General features: G+C 41.5%; 1 protein-coding gene across 1 annotated transcript in view; it reads right to left on the bottom strand.

Annotated features, from left to right (window-relative positions):
• Positions 1-978: 978 nt before the first annotated feature.
• TNFSF11 (TNF superfamily member 11) overlaps positions 979-22,749 on the bottom strand; it is a 31,539-nt gene continuing 9,768 nt past the window's right edge. The window contains exons 3-5 of the mRNA XM_035002956.1: positions 6,696-6,741; positions 6,517-6,615; positions 979-2,540 (exon numbers count right to left, since the gene is read on the bottom strand). Of these exons, the coding sequence (XP_034858847.1) occupies positions 2,119-2,540; positions 6,517-6,615; positions 6,696-6,741 (567 nt within the window). The 3' untranslated portion in view covers positions 979-2,118. The remainder of the gene's footprint in view (positions 2,541-6,516; positions 6,616-6,695; positions 6,742-22,749) is intronic.

Below are 22,749 nucleotides of genomic sequence, written 5' to 3'. Positions count from 1 at the left end.
CCCCACTAGAATGGAAACTCTTTCAGGTCAAGAAGAACACCGTAGGATCCCCAGTGCCTGATACAGTGCCTAGCACATAGTTGGTGCACAGTGAATAATGTGGAACAAATGAATGAGTATCATTCACCTATGGAAAGAGAGAATCACATTCCAGGAGCCAGGGCAGCTAATAAGGTTCTTTATATAACAAGATTTTGTGTCAACGGAGAGTGGCGAAATTCTGATTGCATATCAAAATTCATTTTTCCTTAAGCCAAGGCTCAGCAGTTGGGATATGCAATCATATTTTGTGCCAATCTACCTCAGATTTACTGATAGTTTTAAAACAAGAGGTGTATTTTGGACAATGATTGAGTCCTACAATCATAGCTTTGCTGCTTAAAATGTATAATTTCTTCTTTAACATCTGCTATTTCTTTCCTTCTTCCATTCTTCACAACCATCAAGAAACATTTATCCACGAATGTCTAGTGCCTTAAATTATGGCTTCCGGTGCCTTCCCAAGTTGCTTGTTTTCTGCTGTCTCCATCACGTGAGTAACCAGGATGGGTTGAGACAGCTCCCCGACAGAAATTTCCATGAGGTGGAGCATCTAGTGCATTGCTGATGCTTCCTTACCATGGTAAGCTATAAAATGTTCAGGGGCTCCTCCAGGTCAGTTGTACCTCAGGGCATTAGGAACTAGTGAACACCATTTTTTTTCTTACTACAGATGCATAACACAAACTTTTCTTTTTTGAGTGAAGAAGCCTCTCTTTCCTATCTGGCTCCATTCTTGCATACATATCCCTTGTATATTATTTTTCAAATTTGGAGGTTCATTAATTTAATTGAATCTGTTCCTAATTTTTAATTAAACCTGCATTTCTCCCGGTAACCTTCGGAAAGATGGAAGCCACAACAGCATGTTGGAGAGAATGGGATCACAGAGTAAGACAGACATGAAAGAGAAGCACAATATCACAAGGCAGGTCTTCTTATAAATTTATTTTTGTACCAAAAAAATTAACATTCAAAGGCAATGTTTTTACTGTACAGTAGAAAATATCATCAACTATATTAAAAATGGGATTTTTTTTTTTTGCTGGTAAGCCACTGATAACTTTTCCATAAAAAAAAAAAAAACAAAACAAAACACAAAATTTACAATTTGCAACACTTGTAGAAAAAAACACCTGTTCAATAATTATATAAATACTCTTGACAGATTCCAGTAGCCCATTATGTATACTTTTTGGCAATGTCAGCTTTCTAAAGTCAATTAGCTTCTAAATTTGAAAGGCACCTGGTGGCCAACATCCTGCTTATTATTCAAGGCAGCCATTTTAATTTTTTGCACAGACTTGACAAGTCTGAAAAATCTATTAAGTTAAAAAGAGTAAAGAAATATAATACAGTTGATATTAGCAAACAACATTTTTTTTTTCCCTTAGCTGCAAGTTTTCCCCAGGGGATTTACAAAGTGCACCAGTTAAATATGTCTGTACATTTAAAACATTAAATATGTCAACAGCAAGACATTTTTAAATATTTGAATCAAATACTATGGCACAAATATAATTTACAATACTTTGCACAGAAAACATTACATCTGAAATATAACTTTAGATATTATATAAAAATACATATATTTTCTCTCCTCATTAGAAAAAGTATTTATTTGCAGGTTCCAGCATGATGTAACAATTCAGAGGAACTTAACCCTTCTGATGATCATCCACTGTCAATTAGATGACACCCTCCCCACGTGAGCTGCAAAGTGGCACATAACCACAGGCTAGAGCCAGAGAATTAACCCCTCCCATAGCCCAAATGCAGTTTCATATAAAGGCAATCATAATTGCTCTAATCTGGTATAATTTTAGGAATCCATTACAAAATTTAAAAGCCGTTATGTAAGAAAGCCTTCAGACTGTAACACACTTTACTCCAACATCTCCTATTGGCTATAAATGCACATGCTCACTACAGAGTCAAAAGCCTGGAAAGAGTCTTCTTGTACCATTGTGGGTCATGCCCCGTAGTAGTCTCACATCTATATACATCTTTCTTGGCTTGTTTAACATTTTTTCCCCATACATCCTAGGAAGTACAGAATAATGCTCCACAAAATGGGACTCAATCTATATCTAGAACTTTAAAAGCCCCAAAGTATGTTGCATCTTGATCTGGATCCAGGAGTGATGGGTTGGAGACCTCGATGCTTATTTCCTCACCAGATCGTAGCTTAAAAAATCCCCCAACGTTTATGGAATAAAAGTGGAATTCGGAATTCCCTGACCAGTATTTGGTGCTACCTCCTTTCATCAGGGTATGAGAACTCGGGATTTTGATGCTGGTTTTAGTGACATAGACCATCAGCTGAAGATACTCTGTGGCGAGGTCTCCCGAAGTTTCATGATGCCGAAAGCAGATGTTGGCATACAGGAAATAAAAGCCATCTTGGTTAACTATTAGTTTTCCATTGCTGAAAGTCATGTTGGAGATCTTGGCCCAACCTCGGTCATGGTACCAGGAGGACAGACTCACTTTGTGGGAACCTGAGGACAGGAAAGGCACATGATTTAAAATCCACCCCTTCAATGAGAAGGACATCCTCGCAGTTCCATGAGGTTGGAGAAAAACATAACAGTTATTGTTCCAAAGGGAGAATACTTCCTCAGAATTTATTTTCTAAAAGGGCAGAAATGCATTAAGATGTGCTTAGTACTCTCTGCTAGGTACCTGAGAGAGTACAAAGACAAAAACTCAGCTTTCCTTCCCTCAGGAGCATAGAGCACATGACCGTTAGGTATGGTGTGTGTTCAGTTAAGAAGCAAGGCATGAACCCTGAGAGCCAAGGTGCAGATAATTGCTATGGGAATTCAAAGGAAAGAGAGTTTAATTCTTCCCAGAAGAATCAAGAATGACTTTGTTGAATTGTTACTGAACCTGAGAACTTAAAATAGGTACAAGATTCAGTCAACAGAATCAGAAAGATCACTTAAGGTTGAAGACAGAATAAGCCAAAGGCAGTTGATACAGAAAAGCAAGAGACAAGTATAAGAAGAGAACTTCCAGACTGCTTGATTCCAACGGTTCCGATCCCTTCTAAGGACAGTTTATTTCCTGAGCTCCAGAGGAGGGCACTAGAGTGAGCCTGAGAAGCCATTTCAGGCACTGCATCCTCTTTGCACACTTCTTTCTTTTTCATTGGAGGTCCTACCTCAGGTCATACCAGATTAAAGCATCCAGAGCGTAAATATCACCCCAAATGTAAATATCATTCCAAATGTAAATATCATTCCAAATGTAAATATCATCCCAGGGTCCCAAGTGAATCAAGATGAGACTGCAAGATTATTCATCACAGCCGCACAAACACTAGTAAAGTAATTCCTCCAGGCTGGTAAACAGTCACCTAATCCATTGACAGAGCAAACAAAATTCAAGATGTTTCCCATCTAAAGTTATCACATGTTTCTCTCTTCTTACCCTTCTCCTGTATTCAGTCCTTCTCTCAATTAATAACTTGTCTTAGAGTTTATCTCCTATGATGACTCTTAATAGAGAGAAGCAGAATGACTAAGGTAAAGTCTACTCCCTCAGTGGGATGGATCAGTTAGTATTAGACCAAGGGCTCATAGGTATAGCCTGGAGAGGCAAGAAAGGAATAGGAAACAGGGAGGGGAGAAAAGACAGAAACCTTGACCACATGCCACTTTCACCGTTAGCTAGTGAATTGGAAGGAGTGTCCATATTCCCTACTAAACATATCTCTATTTTTATTCATCCATTCATCCATTCATCAGTTCATCAATTCATTTAGTTGATCAGTCATTCAATAAATAACTGTGCGGGGGTTTCTTTGGAGATTCACTCTGCCCATAATTAAGAATGTTATCAAGCAGTATCCTCTCGAGGCACTTAGCATTAATCGTGGAGAAAATAAGAAATAGGCATATAAAGTGGAAAACATAATATTTTCATTGCTGCATGTCACACAGCACTTGGTTGAAGTTCAGTTAAGCAACTGCCAAGTGAATGCTGCAGAAGTGAATGGCAATCAGGAGCACTCAGCCCAATGAGGGGGACACAGGAGCCAGGGGACAGGGAGGACTTCAATCAAATGTGGATGGGCTGAGAAAGGGGAGAGCGTAGTGTCAGCGAGGGAAACTGTTGGAGCAAATAATGGAATGCACACAGCATGCAGAGGAGAAAGGGAGTGTGAATGAATGTGAAGACTCAAGAATAGAGAAGAGCGGGAGACAGGGAGAGAAAAACACACTACTATCCAGTTGAGGGACCTCACATGGCAATCCTAGGTTTCCATGACTAACAAGGCACGCTGATGACCTTTTACCCCAGCCCCTCATCCCCTGTGGTGCCATTAGGCGCTAGGGAAGAGGCGTCTCCAAATATTTAGCCTGAGCCACCCCCTTAAGAAATCCATGTAGTCTGGCCTCACAAAATACTTCTCGATGCATTTTATTCAGGAAGCGAACAGTCAATATAAGGCAGATTTTGATTTTTTTCTTATGTGTAAATCAATATAAAACAGAGGCCAAAAATGAACATGATAATTAAAGCCATCTTCCTCTGAAGAACGCAGTACTGGCCAAAACTGGGAGATAAATGGACTCAAGGAGTTGTTGGCTCAGCCAGAGACGCAAATGCTATTTTCTTAAACAGAAGCATACACCACTTCATTTCACTCAGTCACAAACTCAATAACCGTCGGAAAATAACTAGGAGTTTTGCCTTGTTTTTTGGCAACGATTTGCTGCTAGGTGCCTGAAGAGAGAGCTTTATAACTAAAACTCGCTTGCTATTGCCAAACAGACTTTGGCACACGGTGTAATGTAATATTTATCATATGTCATTTAAAATGCACTGAAAAGATAAATGCAGAGTACATTCCTAGCACAAACAGCTGATATATCAGTATTAATTTGATTGCATTTGCTAATATGCAAAATAGTTTTCACTCAGAAAATTAGTGTAGCTTCAATGTAAGGCACACATACACATGTGCGGAGAGAAAATTTGTTTATGAAGCAGACATCTGGGGCAGGAGAGATGGTTTAGGAGAATGTGCGACCGAAGCGCTGATTTCTCAGTTCCCATGTCTGCAGTCGGAAATACCTCTCTGGGAACCCATGCTATGAGAGTGGCTGCAGAATCATTACTAAAACTTGGGTTGTTGTGGTGGTTTTTGTTTTTGGTTTTTTTTTAACTCCAAGAAAAACTAGCCTTAAATCATTTTTAGAACAAAGTGGAATATGTATAATCATTTAATAAAACTCAAATAGTAGTAACAAGTTGCATTTACGGAGTGCTTACTACATGTCAGCTTCCATGTCAGCATGCTCTGACATTGCCTCGTTGAATCTCCATGGCCCCCCCATAAGGTAAATACGATCTCCATCCCCGTAAAGAAACTGAAACACTAATGATTCCAATAATTTGCCTGAGGTCACACGGCCAGTACGTAGTACCGTGGGGCTTCATACCCAGGCAGTCAGATTATGAGCCCCTGCTATTAAAACTACATTAATCTACTTCTTATGGGAAAATAAGAACATAAGAGCCCCGAATTTTTTTCCCCTCTGACAAAGCCAACTGGCCACAGGGTACTAATATGATGGCCTATAGTGTAAAAACCATGGACTTGGAAATCAACCAGAGTGGAACTCAACTTCTAATCCTACCAGCCCTATGACCTTAAGCAGATAAACTATGTGGACCTCAGGTTCCTTGTCTGCAAATCTGAATGAGAATCACTTACCTTGCAAGGTTGTGGTAAGGAGTGGAGACAATGAATACAGTGAAATGCCTGGTACATTGTATGTTGAACAAATGGCATGATAATAATAATAATGTCAATTGACACTCTATTGTAATGTTCTTTTAACCTTTGGATGTTCACCTATCCCAAGGTAGAGTCCCAGTGGGGATTACATGGTGAAATAGCTGAGGCCCTGGTTAGATGTAGGCACAGAGCTCTGGGTTTCCTCATTTCTAAAACATAATCAGCCCTCCAGGGCATTGAGCTAAATTCTGATCCAGAGAAAGTGATAAGCCCTTGGAGAAGGAGGAGTATGTCTTCTATTCTAGAGGGCTACTGACTCTTAAACATTACTCTGTTAAGGCCCTACCTGGAACTCTGCAAGAGATAAATCCATGCACTTTATAGGTTGGCAATGGGGGTGTACCAACTTTGGTTTGGGAAAATACAGATGAACAGAACAAGGGATTGTGCTTCCCAGTTCTGCAACCTCAACTGGCAGTCATTAAAAATAAGCACCCATTTTGATGATCTGAAAATGAAGAGTGATGACGTCCATTCTGGCAGAGTTGAGAATAACTGTTTCCACAATATAGATTATCAACTGAATACCAAATGATCTTTCTTCTGGTCTAGAAGTTAAGGGCTCTCAAAAATTTAGTAACCGGCTAATAATAGTTTGGAGTATTCAAATGGACTGATAAAGGACTCTTGAAATCTTTTTCAGGCTGGATGCAAATGGAACTTACCTGATGGGATGTCAGTGGCATTAATAGTGAGATGAGCAAAAGGCTGAGTATGAGGCTTGCCCCTCCTGGCCAGGTCTAACCATGAACCTTCCATCATAGCTGGAGATGAGAGAAACAATGTTAGCCCCAAGAGTACTGACCCTATATGATTTCAGATATTCATGCAGATCCATGCTTACCTTTTTCTGCTCTGATGTGTTGTGATCTAACAATATGTTGTAATTCCTGAAATAAAAAGACAAAAATCTTATTTATATATTCACTCTTCCAGTCAAGCCATAAGAATTTAGGATTGTTGGACATATGATAAATTAATCTTCTTTCCTTCAAAATATGCCAGACATACATAAGCAGTGAAATTCTTTGGTGTTCTAGGTAGATATCAAGAGAAGTTCAACCTGGGGTGCCTGGGTGTCCAACTCTTGGTCTTGGCTCAAGTCATGGTCTCAGGGTTGTGAGAAGCCCTGCATCAGGCTCTGTGCTCAGTGGGGAGCCTGATTGAGATTCTCTCCCTCTGCCTCTCCCCCCACTTGCATGCTCACTTTCTCCAAAATAAAAAAATCTTAAAAAAAGAGAAGCTCATCCCAAAGAATTATGTTGATATGCTTAAAAAGTAGATCACACACATACTATCTAACAAAATACTTTGGACAATAAGAGGAAATAAAAGACAATGTAAATTATAAAACCTGGAATAATTAAGCATAATTAAGAATTTGTAGCAGATACACAAACGAAGATGAAGTTAACTAGGAAAATAAAAATTACCACAAAATATATGACCCTCTTAAATCTTTAAGGAGGTTCTTTTTATGTCTATTTTTTTAGTGAATTCCTGTTACCACACTGAAGTTCAGCTCACAGGAAAGCAAATAATGCTTAGCTCTCAATGGTTAATTTTTTATTTAAAAAAAATCACAGTGCATTTAAAGTACTATATGGAAGTCTAAGAGCTTTTAGAGTATCAATAATTAAGTTAAAATACAGCCACAAATAGAGGTTTAGAAACTCAATCCAGAATGGGGCATCTGGGTGGCTCAGTCAGTTAAGCATCTGCCTTTGGCTCAGGTCATGATCCCAGGATCCTGAGATCAAGCACCCTGGGCACCCTGCTCAGCGGGAAGTCTGCTCCTCCCTCTCCCTCTGCTCCTCCCCAACCCCTGCTCCTGCTCTCTCTCTCAAATAAATAAATAAAAGCTTAAAAAAAAAGAAACTCAAACCAGAAAAAGAAAGAACACAAGTATGTAAAGAGCACAGGTAACTGCATATCACGACTTGAGCCCTGAAATGAAAGATCCAATAGGTAAGTAACTGCATGCCCATCTGAATCAAGACTTTAGCTACCATTAAATATTAAGATAGAGTGGGTGAAATGTCAGGTTTAACTTCAGTTCAAATCCCTTATCAGCCACCTACCTGTACTAACCATATTAATAGCACCTCTATCATAAGGTGGGGATTAAGATTAAATGAGGTAATGCATGTAGGCACTTAGCAGAGTGTCTGGTAATTCAAATACCTAGATACTAGAAACACTCTTGGAGAGATTCCTAATTTCTCTATGATTGGGATGACCATCCATGCTAACCGTTTCCCACCCCCCCGCCCAGCTCCATCCCGTGATATTTAAAAAATTAGCCACATAACCTAAATTCTTTGAGTGTCTGGAGATAAGGGCTTTGAGATGGATGATAGATAGATAGATAGATGATAGATGATAGATAATGGGTAGATAGATAAAGAGATGATAGATAGATAATAGATAAATAGATAGACGATAGATAATGGATAGAGAGATAGATAATAGATGGATAGAGAGATGATAGATAGATAATAGATAGATGATAGATAATGGATAGATAGATAGATAGATAATAGATGGATAGATAGATAATGGATAGATGATGGATAGGTAGAAGTTAGATAGATAGATAGATGATAGATAGATAGATAGATAGATAGATAGATAGATAGATAGATAGATAGATATAGATAGATAGAGGCAAACACAACTTCAACTGTTAACAGTTGGAAGGATTCTAGAGACGATAACATTGATTTTTCTCTCTGTCTTCAGGACTCTCAAGAGAGATAAGAATCTATTCTATTTTTAAAAACGCTTGGAGGAGATAGCAAACTGTTTTCTGTTACCTAAAGAAGTCACAGTGTGACTGACTTTTACAAAGAAACCTTGGGCACTCATCCAGGGCTAACTTCTGCCCTTGCCTTGACCCCCGGCACTGCCCTGCAGAACTCTGGAGCACTGTTTGTAGGAAATTCTAGGCAATTGTGGCAAGTGGCGCAAGGCAATGGCCCTTCCCAGGCCTTATCCTTCCCTCTCCATCCAAGATTTATTTTTCTCCCCTGCTGACCTCTAATATCCCAACTCTCTTCTTATAACTTCTGGATTCCCAATGGTACTCTGATTTCTGGAATTTCCTGGTTTAGTCTCCCCTGTATTTATAACAGATTTATAGAGGCACAGTGTGTCTTTATACATTGTGTGTATCTTTACACATTTGTATATATAGTATATCTTTTACATGTGTATATCTTTACAGTGTTAAATATGTGTGTATATATATATATACACACACATATACAATGTATCTTCACCATATATACATTTATAATAGAGATATACATTGTATATATATTTATACATTTACAATATAATATCTTTATACATAGTGAATATCTTGATACACTTATATATACAATGTTTCTTTACCTGATTACTATCTCTTAAAAGATTGGAGCAGGATCCTTGATGACAGAGTAATTCGGGAATTTAAAGCTACCCTTCATTTTCCCTCTAGCCCTGATTTGCCTCATCCTCAGAGGGGAGAGGGAAGAGGGGGAATGAAGCAAAGCTAAGTATGGCATATGTCTACAAATGTCTGCTTCGTGCTTTTCTATGGAGAAAAACACACCTTTTATTGAGAAAAACAAGGGAAGAGCTTATGTGCTAGCTCAGCAGTTCTCAGGCTTGAGCATGCATCACGGTTTCCCAGAGGGCGCATTGAAACAGAGTTTCTGACTTAGTAGGTCTTGGGTAGGGCCTGAGAATTTGCATTTCTAGCAGGTAAGCGAGTACTGCTGGCCTAGGGCCTCAATTCGAGAACAGCAATCCCCCTGAAATCCCAAAAGATTTCAGAGATGGGCCAATCTGACATTTGTTTGAAGGTTGAGACTCGGGCAAAAGAAGCAGCAGACTAAAGTCACTGATGAAATGGGCAGGGAAAGTTTGTTCTTTCCCACCTGGGAATAAAATTCTCCTGTGGCTTCTAGGTCAGAGCTGTCACAGAAACTTTTCACAAGAAAATTCAATAACCAGCACCATTCAGAAGCACTTTCAATGACTGCTAAAAAACAAAACAAAACAAAACAAAAAAACCACAACAAAAAACAAAGAAACCCTAATGTGTCCTGACCCAGGACGAATTAGAACTCTAGCTAGAGACCCCTCACGTAACGCTGCTTTCATGTTATACCTGTTCTTAGGTACCCAAAATTGCAAATCTTCTCAGAAATCCTATAGAGAAGTTTCCACGTGAAAAGGCAATGCATGATGTGTCTACAACCTGAGGCTACGAAAAATGTATTCTTATTATCTATTCTTGTATCCCTACCTCACCCCCAATTTTTTGAACTCTAGTTGATGTGCATAGATGCCAACCATAAACAGAATATTCTTCTAAGACTACATCTTGGGTGCCCAGGCCCCAACTCCACCCAAACTAATGCAATTAGTCTGATATTAATTTGGTATTTTTTTTTTAAAGGAATCTCTCCAGGTGATTCTAATATAGGGCAGGCATTGACAAACGTTATTACTAATTGAGTGCTCCCATGAATGGCTATTTGGTAGTCTGTATTTGGCCACAGATTTATTATATTCTCATAACTTACATATATTCCACATATTCATGCTGAAAATTAAATAATCCCTTACATGTGTAGCTAACAGAGTATTTTCCCTTGGATATCGTATTTGATTCTTATTAGAATCAGAGGCTGGGTAACTATCACTAACCTCATTTTTTGGACTGGTAAATGGAGGCTGAGAGAATGAGGACTCTCCTAATAAAAGCTGGGACTTGAACTTCTGTCTCTGACTCTCCCTTTACAAGAGGTGGCCATCGAATACATGCCTGAAAGCTGGCAGAAAAGTTTCAACGGTCCTTCATGGGGTTCAGAACATGCTACTCCAAAATATAAGGCCTCAGCATATTGAATAATTTAAGCTGAAGGAATTTGAGAAGTGGCAGGTGCAGGAAGGACCCTCGTCCTTCTCTGAAGCAGTCATAAGACCCTTGTGTGAGAGTTGCTCTCCTCCTAACTGGCAGAAAAGAGCATCCTTATCTCTAAGATGTAAGGATGCTAAGAAGAACCTGAAGCAACAGGCCCTTTTGTCCTGTCACATTTTCCCACACCTTTCCACTCTCCATCAAACCTAGTATAAAAACCAGTCAGGGGGCGCCTGGGTGGCTCAGTCGTTAAGCGTCCGCCTTCAGCTCAGGTCGTGATCCCAGGGTCCTGGGATGGAGCCCCGCATTGGGCTCCCTGCTCGGCGGGAAGCCTGCTTCTCCCTCTCCCTCTCCCCCTGCTTATGTTCCCTTTCTCGCTATGTCTCTCTCTGTCGTAAATAAATAAAATCTTTAAAAAAAAATAAAATAAAAACCAGTCAGGCTAACCATTTCTTCAGGTCTTCATTTCTTTAGGAAACATACATTCAATACATGCATATGCTTTTCTTTCATTAATCTTGCTTTTATCAGTCTAATTTACAAAGCCCCAACTGGAGAACCTAAGTGGGGAGAGGGGAAAAGATCTTTTTTCCCTGGGGCCTGGGTGGTTCAGTAAGTTAAGCGTCTGCCTTCAGCTCAGATCATGATCCCAGAGTCCTGGGACTGAGCCCTACATCAGGCTCCCTGCTCAGTGGGGAGTCTGCTTCTCCCTCTGCCCCTCTCCCCTGCTCATGATCTCTCTCATGCTCTCTGTCTCTCAAATAAAGAAATAAAATCTTAAAAAAAAAAAAAAAGATCTTTTTTTTTTCCTTCCCCTATGCCTGTCAAGAAATCCTTAGGGTTTTTTTTCCTCCCTGAAGTAGAAAGTCTGAAAGGAGGCTTATCTTCACTGGGGATCTGACTGCTGAGTCCCTGCAGGTTGCCTGGAAAATCTGACAAAAAAAGAGTTTGACATCAGGAAATATGGTCTCCGAATTTCCAGGGTCTTCAGCAAACAGGCTCAGAACTGGCTGAGTCATGTTCGGGGCTTGGCTGGTGAAGTGCCCGAACCAGGGCCTGCAGACCCTGGGCATGAGGGGCATCACATCTCCAAATGTGACTCTGCTGAGTCCACTCCACACGGCAGGAGCAAATCTGTTTTGTCATTTTTCTCAAACAACAGATACTTGGCTATGTATATGCTAAGCATGGATCTTTCTTGAATGCCCCCCTAATATTTTTAATTTTCAAGATTATAGGAAACCCTTCTAAACGAGTACTGAAACTTCACCCCAACTGACAATTCCATTTATTTTCTAAGCAGCGCATTTACATTTATTTTCATCCACTCTAGTCCTCTACTTCTGTCACACTAATTAGTGTCCTAAAATGTACAGTTCTTTATTCTCAGATCTTATCATTCAGACATTGCTTCTGGTTTCTTTGAATTCAAAAAGTTCTGATCATCTAATTTGGGGAAACACTACAAAGAATATCCAGCTCCTTTCCTATGAACAAATTATTCAGATGAAAGAGATCTTTTTTAGAATATTATGTGTGTTTATTGTATTTTAAATCCAGCTGTAAGTTAAAAAAAAAAAAAGTTGAGTCTCTGGATAAACATCCTGTGCATATGTGGTCTACACAATCATAAAGAAGGATAGGTAGCTTTGACACACCTCCCAGCAAACAGCCTTTAGCAGGAGCCAGAAACATTTTCCAAGGTGAAAAATCTGGGCAGAGAGTCCTCCCTAAGGTCTTCCCTAAGAGCCACAAAAGAGAACCCGATGTCTGCTCCTCAGGAAGACCAGCGATCTGCCTTTTCAGAATACAGTATGCTTAGCATCTGTTACTTGCAGGGGACAAAAAGAATTGCCCACTGGTTTCTACAAACTACCCACGACAACTAGGATCATTACCTATAAGTGACTAAGAAAACTCACATGAATGAATGAATTGATTTTATGGTCACACTGTAACAAGTAGGCTTTTCAGCAGAATTATGCATTTTTAGATAAGCGTAATTTGGGCCTTGATTATGATAGCTTCATTTAACCCTTCCAAACAAACAGAAAAAGCGAACTACTGGTAGGCAGCCAAAGAAATTGCTGCCAATTCAAGAAAAAAAGAAACCCTCTGACATACCGCCACCTAGTGAACGCTGTCCAACACTGACAAGCCTGGGACGCCACAGCCAGGCTTTGCAGACCTGATCGTGCAATCGCCCCCACTCCAGAGTCTCAAAACAATACAGCGGAGGAAATTTCACAACATTTTTTAATCTTCTCATTGTGGTATTTTCCTTTTGAGACTGCACTGATGTTTCATCTTTGCTGTCAGAGTCCATCTGAACAGACAAGAAAACAACCGATACAATTTTTTTTTTTAATTTCGACTTTTATTTCACTCATAGAAGAATGTTGTGATTTCACAATTCCTCCACCAGGAAAGAAAGCACACAAAAGATCGATTTTGTGGTTGTGTAACTGTGGTGTCTAGGATTGCTTCTTTTCGACTTCTCCCGAACTCAACATCCAAGAAGAACAATACCCAGAGTGTGGTAGGGTAAATTTGAAGAGTGCAGACCGGGTCTTCAGTCTGTTGGCGCAGCTCTTTCAAACATCTTCTAAAATATTTTAGGGTCTTTCGCCAAACATAGGGAGGTGGGAGACCTCTCAGAACTGGCTCAATCTTGATAAATCAAAGCCACTTAGGAGAGATTGTACTCTATAAGAATAAATACAAACACCTATGAGTATTTTCAGCTCCTTTGTGGAGTTATGAAAATTTTGCTCCAGGTAATTTCAACATTTCCAGCAAATGTTAAGCTTTTGCAAACTCAGTTGGACCAATGCCCCAAACAAGACTTTGATAGCATTCCAATTCAAGAGTGAATGTTATTAAAAAGGTCTTATTTGCTCGATGGCAGTGTTTTCGTATCTTACGAAATGACAGAAGTTGATTGAAGCTCCCATGGAGGACATTCTTAGCTGTAAAAATTCCCCGGAAAGGTCAAGTTACTGGAGGTTGAGCTTCTGAGACTGAAAATGCCACCTGTGCATTGGGACGTGAATTGTGTGATCCATGCGGTGCCTGTCAGTCGGAGCATAGAAGAAGGAATTTGTACAGCCAGATGCTTTGGAAACCATTGGCACCAGCTCATAGCTGGGGTCTCAGGTGGCTGCCTCCCTCTGCAGTACCCACAGCAGCTGCAGGGACATCTGGCTGGTTGAAGGAGGATTTAACACCCCGTTTGCCAGATATAATACAGGGTTCACACACTTGTTAACATATGTAATGCATTCATTTTAACATCTTAATGATACCCTTCACGTAATTCTTCTCCAACCAAGTTACAAGAATAGGGTATTCATCAGCCGAGTTAGCACATGAATGCCACACAGGGGTTGTTTCTGAAAATGAATAGCCAGTTTCCCATTCCTGCAGAGAAGTCCTGGAGACTTCCACCACATAAACAGCTCAAAGAGCCATCCCCTCCTCTCTCCGCCAAGTACAACTGCCTTCCTTCAAGCTCTCATCATTTCTCGTTAGGATTATGATAATCGCCTCCTACCTCCTCTCCCAGTCTCTTGCTGTCCTCAAACTGACCCATTGCTGCTGGAGCATCCGAAAAAACACAGAGGAGCTTGGTCTTTCTCTGAAAATCTTCCAGGAGTCACCCACAGGCTTCAGGAGGAAGTCCACATTCCTCACCTGGGCTTAGAAGGCCCTGTGAGATGTCCTGGTTACTGCTTCAGCCTCCCTTGCTATCCCCCACCCTGAGCCCCCAAACCCACCACTGAGGCCCCTGTGGGACACCACAGGTCTACCAGCCACACAAGCTACTTATAGTCAGTATCTTGCCCTCCGGTTCATACCGACATGGTCTCCAAGTGCTCTCTCAGAGAGACGTCTTACTGTCTGATCAGTAGCTCGTCTTTATTTGGAAAGATTTTATTTGCCTGGTATTCTTGCCTTACAAGGCACAGAAAGCATGCGCAGCCCCAGAGAGAATACCCAGGCGTCGTGCAACAACTAAAGAGACAGCATTAATACAGATGTCTCAGCCTCTTGCTCTCCTCCCTCCCCTAAAGCTCACACTGGCCTTCTAATCCACAGGATATGGGGGAACACTTTATAGCACCTGGATGAAGGGGGGGGCCCGTAGTTCCTAATGAGCTGTCTGTGGTAACAGTTCAAAATAACCTCAAAGCAAAGAACTTTAAGAGTAGGATCCACTGAGCGTGCTGTCACCTAAATACATGTTATGAAGGGTAAAGCAGAGTCTGGGCTTCTCGGGCCATGTGCCTTGAAGCCTTCAGGGCACCAGGACAAGAGAGGAGCACTGGTGAGGGGGAAGGGCAGCTCCTAGCCATCCCCATGGGGGGTGGGGCGCAAGGGGAGGAGGACTGGGTCCAGTGGGTCCAGTGGCCCAGCTAGCAGCAGGAAGGGGAGCCGGCGGGTGGGGCACTGGGCCCACTAAACCTGAAAGGAAGAGCCATCTCTGACTCATTCGCAACTCGACATTTTGATCCCTAAAATTCTTGATTTCTTTTTTTTTTTTAAAGATTTTATTTATTTGAGAGAGAGAGAATGAGAGAGAGCACATGAGAGGGGGGAGGGTCAGAGGGAGAAGCAGACTCCCCGCCGAGCAGGGAGCCCGATGCGGGACTCGATCCCGGGACTCCAGGATCATGACCTGAGCCGAAGGCAGTCGCTCAACCAACTGAGCCACCCAGGCGCCCCAAATTCTTTATTTCTTAATATAAGTTATTGATTTACAGAATTCACCCAGAGCAAAGTTTTCTCAACACAGATTCTATCCACAGCCCACACCCCAGCACCCTACCTCTTAACCTCCTAATTTGTTTGCCTCCTAACTAAATCAGCCACCACCATCCCACGACCACTTCTGGAAATTTCTCAGTGAAGAACTTTACCAAGATGTGCGTTGGTCTCCTCCTCCCAAGCATAGTCACCGGGGGGCTCATTTCTCCCAAAAGAAGTCTGCTGATTGGAAAAGATACGTCTTTGCAAACAGAAAATGTACTCTCCCCACCAAAAGGCTGAGGAAGAGCGTGCCCTTGCTTTCCTAGAACAGAGTGATGCTTTCCTGGCAGTGTGCTGGCTATGCTGGGAAGAGAAAATTAGTTTTTACTGTTTAACCTTCATGGTTTAAATGAGGAACCTTCTGCCACTGTTAAGGGTGCCCTAGAGTTTTCCTAAAGTAGCCTTATGACAGCAATATTAGTCTTCATAAAGAGCCCAATCTCAAAATGTCTTGCACTATAGTCCTCGGTTAAGAAGTTTAATCTAAGGGCCTGGAGGAGTGACTGCAGTGCGGCATCTTGGGCGAGGCGTGCTATCTATCCTGTCTCTGCTGTCTTCTGTCACTTGAAATACTAATGCCCCCTTGCACGGACAGAGCTTTGACATCCACAGAACCTTGTGGCCTCCAAAGGAGGCTTACCCTCACAGACCCTCACCAAAGTATCGGACTACTAGGAATATGACGCCAAGGGGAACAGAGGTACCAGACCAGCCACTGAGGACAAATGAGGCCAGGGAGGAAGGGGCAGGGTGGCTAGTCAGGGTCCTCCAGCCTCAAGGTCCTTTTAATGTGTTCATGCCCCAAAGGCAGAAACGGCCCCCTCCAAGAAGCAGGACAAGCATCACACTTGGGAGTGACCTCCAGCCCTTTGTGAATCTTTCTGAGCATACATAATGTGGCTAGCTTCTGGCAAGAGCAAACCAACAGCCATCTGATGACACCAAGAGCAGGGATGAGCAGAGCTCACTCACTCATTAAGCCAGTTCTTCAAACTTTCACTGAGCACCTGCTGTGTGCCTGTCACTGGAGAGAGAAACTAAACATCACACAGTCCCTGTCCTGGAAGGCTCACACTTGAGTGAGTCAGCCCCACACCAAGCTCCTACAATGGACGCCCTGAATGACAGGAGTGAACAAAGAAGCTCTGGGCACACACACAGGAACAGCTTCTAACCCAACGGTGGGCAGGCAGGCATCAGTGGGGGCCTCCTTCAAGAAGTAATGACTGAGCTGAATTTTGAAAGACAGAGAACCGACTACACAGGAAAGGCCCGGAATAACATATAAAGGACCAACAGAAACGCCCATCTTTCATTCACCCATCCATCCATTCCACAAAGTTTAATGAAGGCTGCTGGGGCGGGGGGCGGGGGTGGCGGGCAGGCATCCTATGGTGTGTTGAAGGTGCTGTGTTTCTGGGAGAGATATCATCTTTGCCCTCACTGTGCTTTGGATCACAGCAGGGAAGCAGAAGGGGAAGGGCACAGCCAGGTTAAGGAACTTCTAGCATTTTACTGTGGTAGGGCCCCACTGAGCACAAGCTTGGTGGGCGATGGAATGGCACACAAGGTAATGAGCCTGGAGAGGCAGGGGTTGGAATGAGGGTTTCCAGAGCACAAAAGATTCTGTGTTATATGTTCAGCAGCTCAGACTTTATCCTGTTGGTTACTGGGGTCCACTGAAAGATTATTTAAGCAGGAAAGTAAGGGACATGTTCAGATTTGCATTTTAGAAGTCACTCAGCTGTGGAGAGGATGGACTAGAGGCAGTGGGACTATAGATGGGGTGGCCACCTGCAGTGATCCAGGCAAGAAACGATGCTGGTGACACCTGCCTTAAGGTGACAACAGTAGGAACTAGGTAGAGAGAAGTAGTTGAAGGTTTTGTGAAGAGGTAGAATTCACAGGATGGGGGCCAAGTAAAGAGTTAGTGATGGAGAGTGTGAGACGATCTTCTGGCTTCTAGCTGGGGGGATGGAGATGATAAGATGGTCCTTCACCATGAAAGGGTTCCAGAAGATAAGAAGCAGGCATAGGCACTGGGAGGAAGAGGTTCTGAGCTCACCAAAACTTTCTGATGAATATGAGCCCCCTGATCTATAGTTATCATTACCATATTTACCACCACCACCACCAACACCACCTAGTGTTCTCGAAGGGCAAAGATTGGAGGCTAGGGCAGCACCCAGTGATGAGAAAGTGATGTGAGAACAGAACCCTCTCAGACCCTGAATCTCAAAAGATTCAAGCAAACATCTGTCTCATCATCTTAGCTGCAGACCGCTCTCTGCAACTTTCAAAACCCACATTTCTATACCATAGGCTGGCTCCTTCTCTTCACATCCACCACTTAAATTCACCAAAGGCTTCCCTGACTCTGCTGGCTCTCACATCTTCTTAGGATGCTTAGTACACCTTCTTGGTCCCAGGTGCTATCTCTGTTCCCACCCTGAAGCCTTCCTTTAAAGACAGGCCAGTCCTTCTTGGAGAGGATTTCTGAAATCACAAAGTCTACTACTGAATTACCAAATCTTTGTGACCAATCTGGTTTATTTATTTATTTTTTAAGTAAGGTCCCCAAGGGATTCTTAAGCAGGCTTGGGAAACACCGTTCTAGGGAACATCACTCTCCAGTTCCACAGGCTCAATTTCCCCTAAGATGAACCACTCTGTGGGGAGCAATACAATCTATCCTTTGCCACCTTCCCTTCTAACCAAGGACCCCGAGTTTTATTCACTCCTAAAATTGTAGGTCAAGATCCCAAGCCACATAGTTAGATGCTCTCTTCCAGGTATGTCTTTCCTTATCTCTTGTTTCTTTAAGAATGTTGTTCCAAAATATCTTTTCTTCCATCCTGGGATACTTCTAGCACACAGATAAGCCCACCTCTGATGATGCCACTCACTCTTATTTCCCTCTTGCAAACCCTCCTACCTTTTGCCCTGGGTCTCCCTGAGACTGAGCACATCATCACAGCCAATGGCCTATTGTTGGGTCAAGGGCAGTAGCTGGCCTTGGTTTTGTAGGAAAATTCTGTGGGTCTTACTTCAGCTTTCCCATAAAGGCAGTTTTCATAAATGCTAAATATGATTGGGGTTGATTGAATTGCAGTTCCCAAAACTGTTACGGCACAGATGAAATCCCATTGGAAAACCACTACATGACTAACATCTTGATTTGGGAACACCAGTGCCCCCAAACCCCAAGTTTCTTTGTGGGTTTACAAGAAGCTTTCTTGGGATACATATGCACATACAACAGCAAAGTGATAATGAATGGGGTTTAATTTTTCTCCTTGTGTTTGTTATGTGTGTATTTAACTAAAAAGCAAGTGAGAAATAATGGTATATAACAACTCTAGAGAAATGATTCTAATGATTACAATTTCATAAGTAGTCAAGATCTACTCAAATTTTAGTTGATTTCTTATGTACTTTAGTTTTAAAAATGGGAAGAGTCTTCTTGTAATAACAGACATCAGAATTCTAAAGAATCAGCTCTCTCTATGGAGAACACAACCACTTAATCTGATAAACTTTTTGGCTTTAAATTAATGTTCTTGAATCCATAAAACCTACTAAAAACTGTGTAGGTGACAATCAAGGTTCATTCAGAGATCACAGATGTGGGGATGTATATGTCTAAGCAAATCTTTGAAAGTTCCTTCAAAAAATGCATGCTGTTAAATCCACTTTTAAATTTCTCTGTCTCCTGGAACCCAAATAATCTTAAGGTACTTCAATTTTAGGAAAACAAAAGCTTAGCCATTCCAATTTTTCATAGACTTACTGTATTGTATTCACAGAGTTAACTCTGCTCATATAGTGAGCCTATTTTCCTGCCTAGACAGGGTTTAGTGAATATTGGAGACTGGTCACTGTCCCCTAGAATGCAGCTCTTCTCTTCCCAGTGAGTTATGGCAACCCCCTTCCTCAAGCCTTGGTGCAAATGTCTGCTCAGCTAGAGATAATATTGTGCTGCTTCCCTTACAGCCAGGCATGGTCTTATGAGTAACTTCCAGCCAAGAGGATGCTACTAGAATCAATGGTATCTCAGCTCCCAGGTACCACTCTTGGCCTTTTCTCTCCCTTTCCTCTGTCTGGAAATGGCAACAAATGGAAAAGCCAACTTGGACCAAGAGATGGAAGGTACAGAAGGTATCAGTTGAAGATGGAGGAGCCTCCCTTCTAGCCCTGGACTGCTCACCCCCGGATTATTGCACAGGAGAGGGGAAAAGCTCCATCTTACTTAGTTCATGAATGAGGGTTCTCTTTGTTACAGCAGCATGGACTGTGCCAAATAACAGTGACTAATTCCTGAGGGATCAAAGCATTGAATATCTTTGGGTACGCCATTCTTAATATAAGGAGATAGTTTTAATTTACACTGTGAATCCTGTAGGAGATGAGAGCAAATATGTACTGATCCCCAGGGAATAAAACAAGAATTCCAGGTAAGAATTAATTGTTCAATAATGTTGGCTCTGGTTTTACTCCCCACTTTCCAGTAAGCCTTTGGAGGCTCAGAGGTTTCCTGACTCCAGGAAATGGTTAGTCAAGAACATGCCAACAAAAGATAGTTATTGGTAGTCATTATCATCCTTGGCTTTTCGTATTCTGCAGTGAAATTGCAGAGACCAGAGGAAAACATGCCTAAAGGAAAAAGTCTGGATGGAGATAACTCTCAACAAAAATTATTGGTACTTTTGTATCTGTACCGAGGTCTTACTGCCTCAGGTGACAATATTAATAATTATCCACCATAACATTGGTTAAGACACCAGATAAATGGGAAGCAGGCTACTAACACTCTGGCTTTATGAGTTGGTCGATGACCCATGTTTATTTAAAAATATTAGTTCACAGAGTTCCATAAGTCATCAATCATTTATTTGTTCTTTTCCTTCATTCTTGAGACTACATTATGTGTGACATACTCAAGTGTGAGCAAAACAGCTGTAGTTCTCGTCCTGATGGGAGTTTGCAGGTTTGTTCTGTGACCTCTAAACACTTCTGATTGTACAGCTCTTTCAGGGAAAAAGTTTTAATGCTCCCAAACATACATATTTATTAAGTTAAGTATTGAATAAAATATTCCTGTATACTAAATACATTATAGAATAGTCACTAAGATGTTTTAAAAGCTAAACCATGAGAGACGATGGACTCTGAAAAACAAACAGGGTTCTAGAGGGGAGGGGGGTGGGAGGATGGGTTAGCCTGGTGGTGGGTATTGAGGAGGGCACATTCTGCATGGAGCACTGGGTGTTGTGCACAAACAATGAATCATGGAACACTTCATCTAAAACTAATGATGTAATGTATGGGGATTAACATAAGAATAAAAAAAAAGCTAATATTAAAAAATCCATGTACATGTAAATCTTCATGCTGCCTTCCCACATCCTGGACGAGGGGGTCATCTTGAACGCACTAAACATCCCGCATTGATCTCTCTCCTCCACATCATTCTTTCAAATACTTTTCATAGTGAGTTTCAGGAAGTTTTTCACAAACAGGTACTTCATGTGAAATCAACAACTGGGCATACTAAAATCATGCCGAGTCACAGCCCAGAGTGCTCAGAATGTATATTTAGTGCCTAAACACATGGTTTTCCACTGAGACTGGCCGAGAGAGCTAAGGGCCAAGTGCCCCTGCTCAGGGCCTGAGCTCTCCACTCCACTCAGGCTAGCAGAGGCCAGAGAGGCTGCCAAAGCTGGAAACAAGAATTGCTTTATAAATTGGACACCATATTTGTACTAGTGTTTTCTTTATTGTCATAGACTGTTATGATAGACTTTGTAAATTGTGGTTGGTAGATCTGGATCACTAAGAGGCTTTCAGAGTTCTGTGCTAAAGGGGAAAAAAAGCCAAGAAAGCCCAGCCACAAACAAAAAAGGGGGAAAAACAGCATTACTTGTCTGACCAAAGACGGGCTGGGTAAACAGCACTTTTTGCACACATATAATGGAATATTGTGCTTATGTCTAGCATTTGTTACCACTGGATGGGTTTGATCTTTCAATAATGATTGCAACCTCACATGTAATTTTGTTTTATGGGTTCAGTCAATATCTATATTAGAACTAAAACTAAGATACAAACCTACTTTATGAATGCCTGATACTTCCATTCTATTTTCAGCATTGGCAAGAGAAATGAGAAATCTGATTATTTTGGCAAGATGTAAAGAATGTCATATTAACCAATAATTCTCATCAAAGGATAACACAGCTGGCAAATCACTCTTTGGCGAGGGTAAGAGAAGAGTAAGTCCTTGGGTATAGGAAAAATTATGGCAACGTGCCTAGCACGGTATGTGCGCTTAATAAACAAGGCTTGATTCTAATGAGAAGGTATGGATAACGCTCGTCTCCTTCCTAAAGATCCTCTTGTCTGGGGGAAGAAATGGCATGTTCTACCTCCAAACACTCATGGGTATATTATGACAGCTCCTTACTCTTGAAAAAGGATTGCCTGTGTGTAATGTTATTACCCATGAATAAGGGTAAAATCTTATTAAAAAATGTGCTATTAGCAAAATAAAGTTCTCCTCATCCTGTGAGTCATACTAATCTGTAAATATAATTAAAACCGTGTGCCTTTAATGAGAAGAGTTGATTATTCTTGTCGGCCCACCAATCTTTCTCCTTTGGCTGGCCAGGTACTGAATCTCTTATAATGAGTGTTGCTTATTTGGAACGAGGCACCAAGTCCCCAGGGCGCTCCTAAAATACTGAAAATTCTGCCATTATTGCTTCTTTTAAGTACAAACCGGTTTGTTGTTCTATCTAGAGAGTTCACTTAGAAAGCTCAAAGGAAATGGGACAACAAAGAGGTATTAAGTTTTGATCAGGCAGGTGGGGGCAGAAACTGAGGCAACAGAAGGTGTAAGATTGGAGAAGTGATTGGGCCACCAACACTCTCTCCAGCAGGATTTGTCTCCACTTAGGACATGAGGTAAGGCTATTACTTTTTAAAGATTGTAAACAAATCCTCCCAGTGCCATGTTTGAACCATTCAAACCATGCCCACTTATTTAAAATAATTTAAAATAATGTTATATAGTACTAAATTACATACACACACACACACACACACATCCAGTAAAGTCTACTCTAAGGGGTTTGGTCTCCCACGGATCAGGACTTTGCATAGTTACGTCTTTCCC

This window comes from Mirounga leonina, unplaced genomic scaffold (assembly GCF_011800145.1).
Source record: "Mirounga leonina isolate KUSES-001 unplaced genomic scaffold, KU_Mleo_1.0 Mir_127, whole genome shotgun sequence".
NCBI lineage: Eukaryota > Metazoa > Chordata > Mammalia > Carnivora > Phocidae > Mirounga > Mirounga leonina.
The sequence above is the reverse complement of the archived record's forward strand: the minus strand, read 5'-3'. Positions and strand labels throughout refer to the sequence as shown.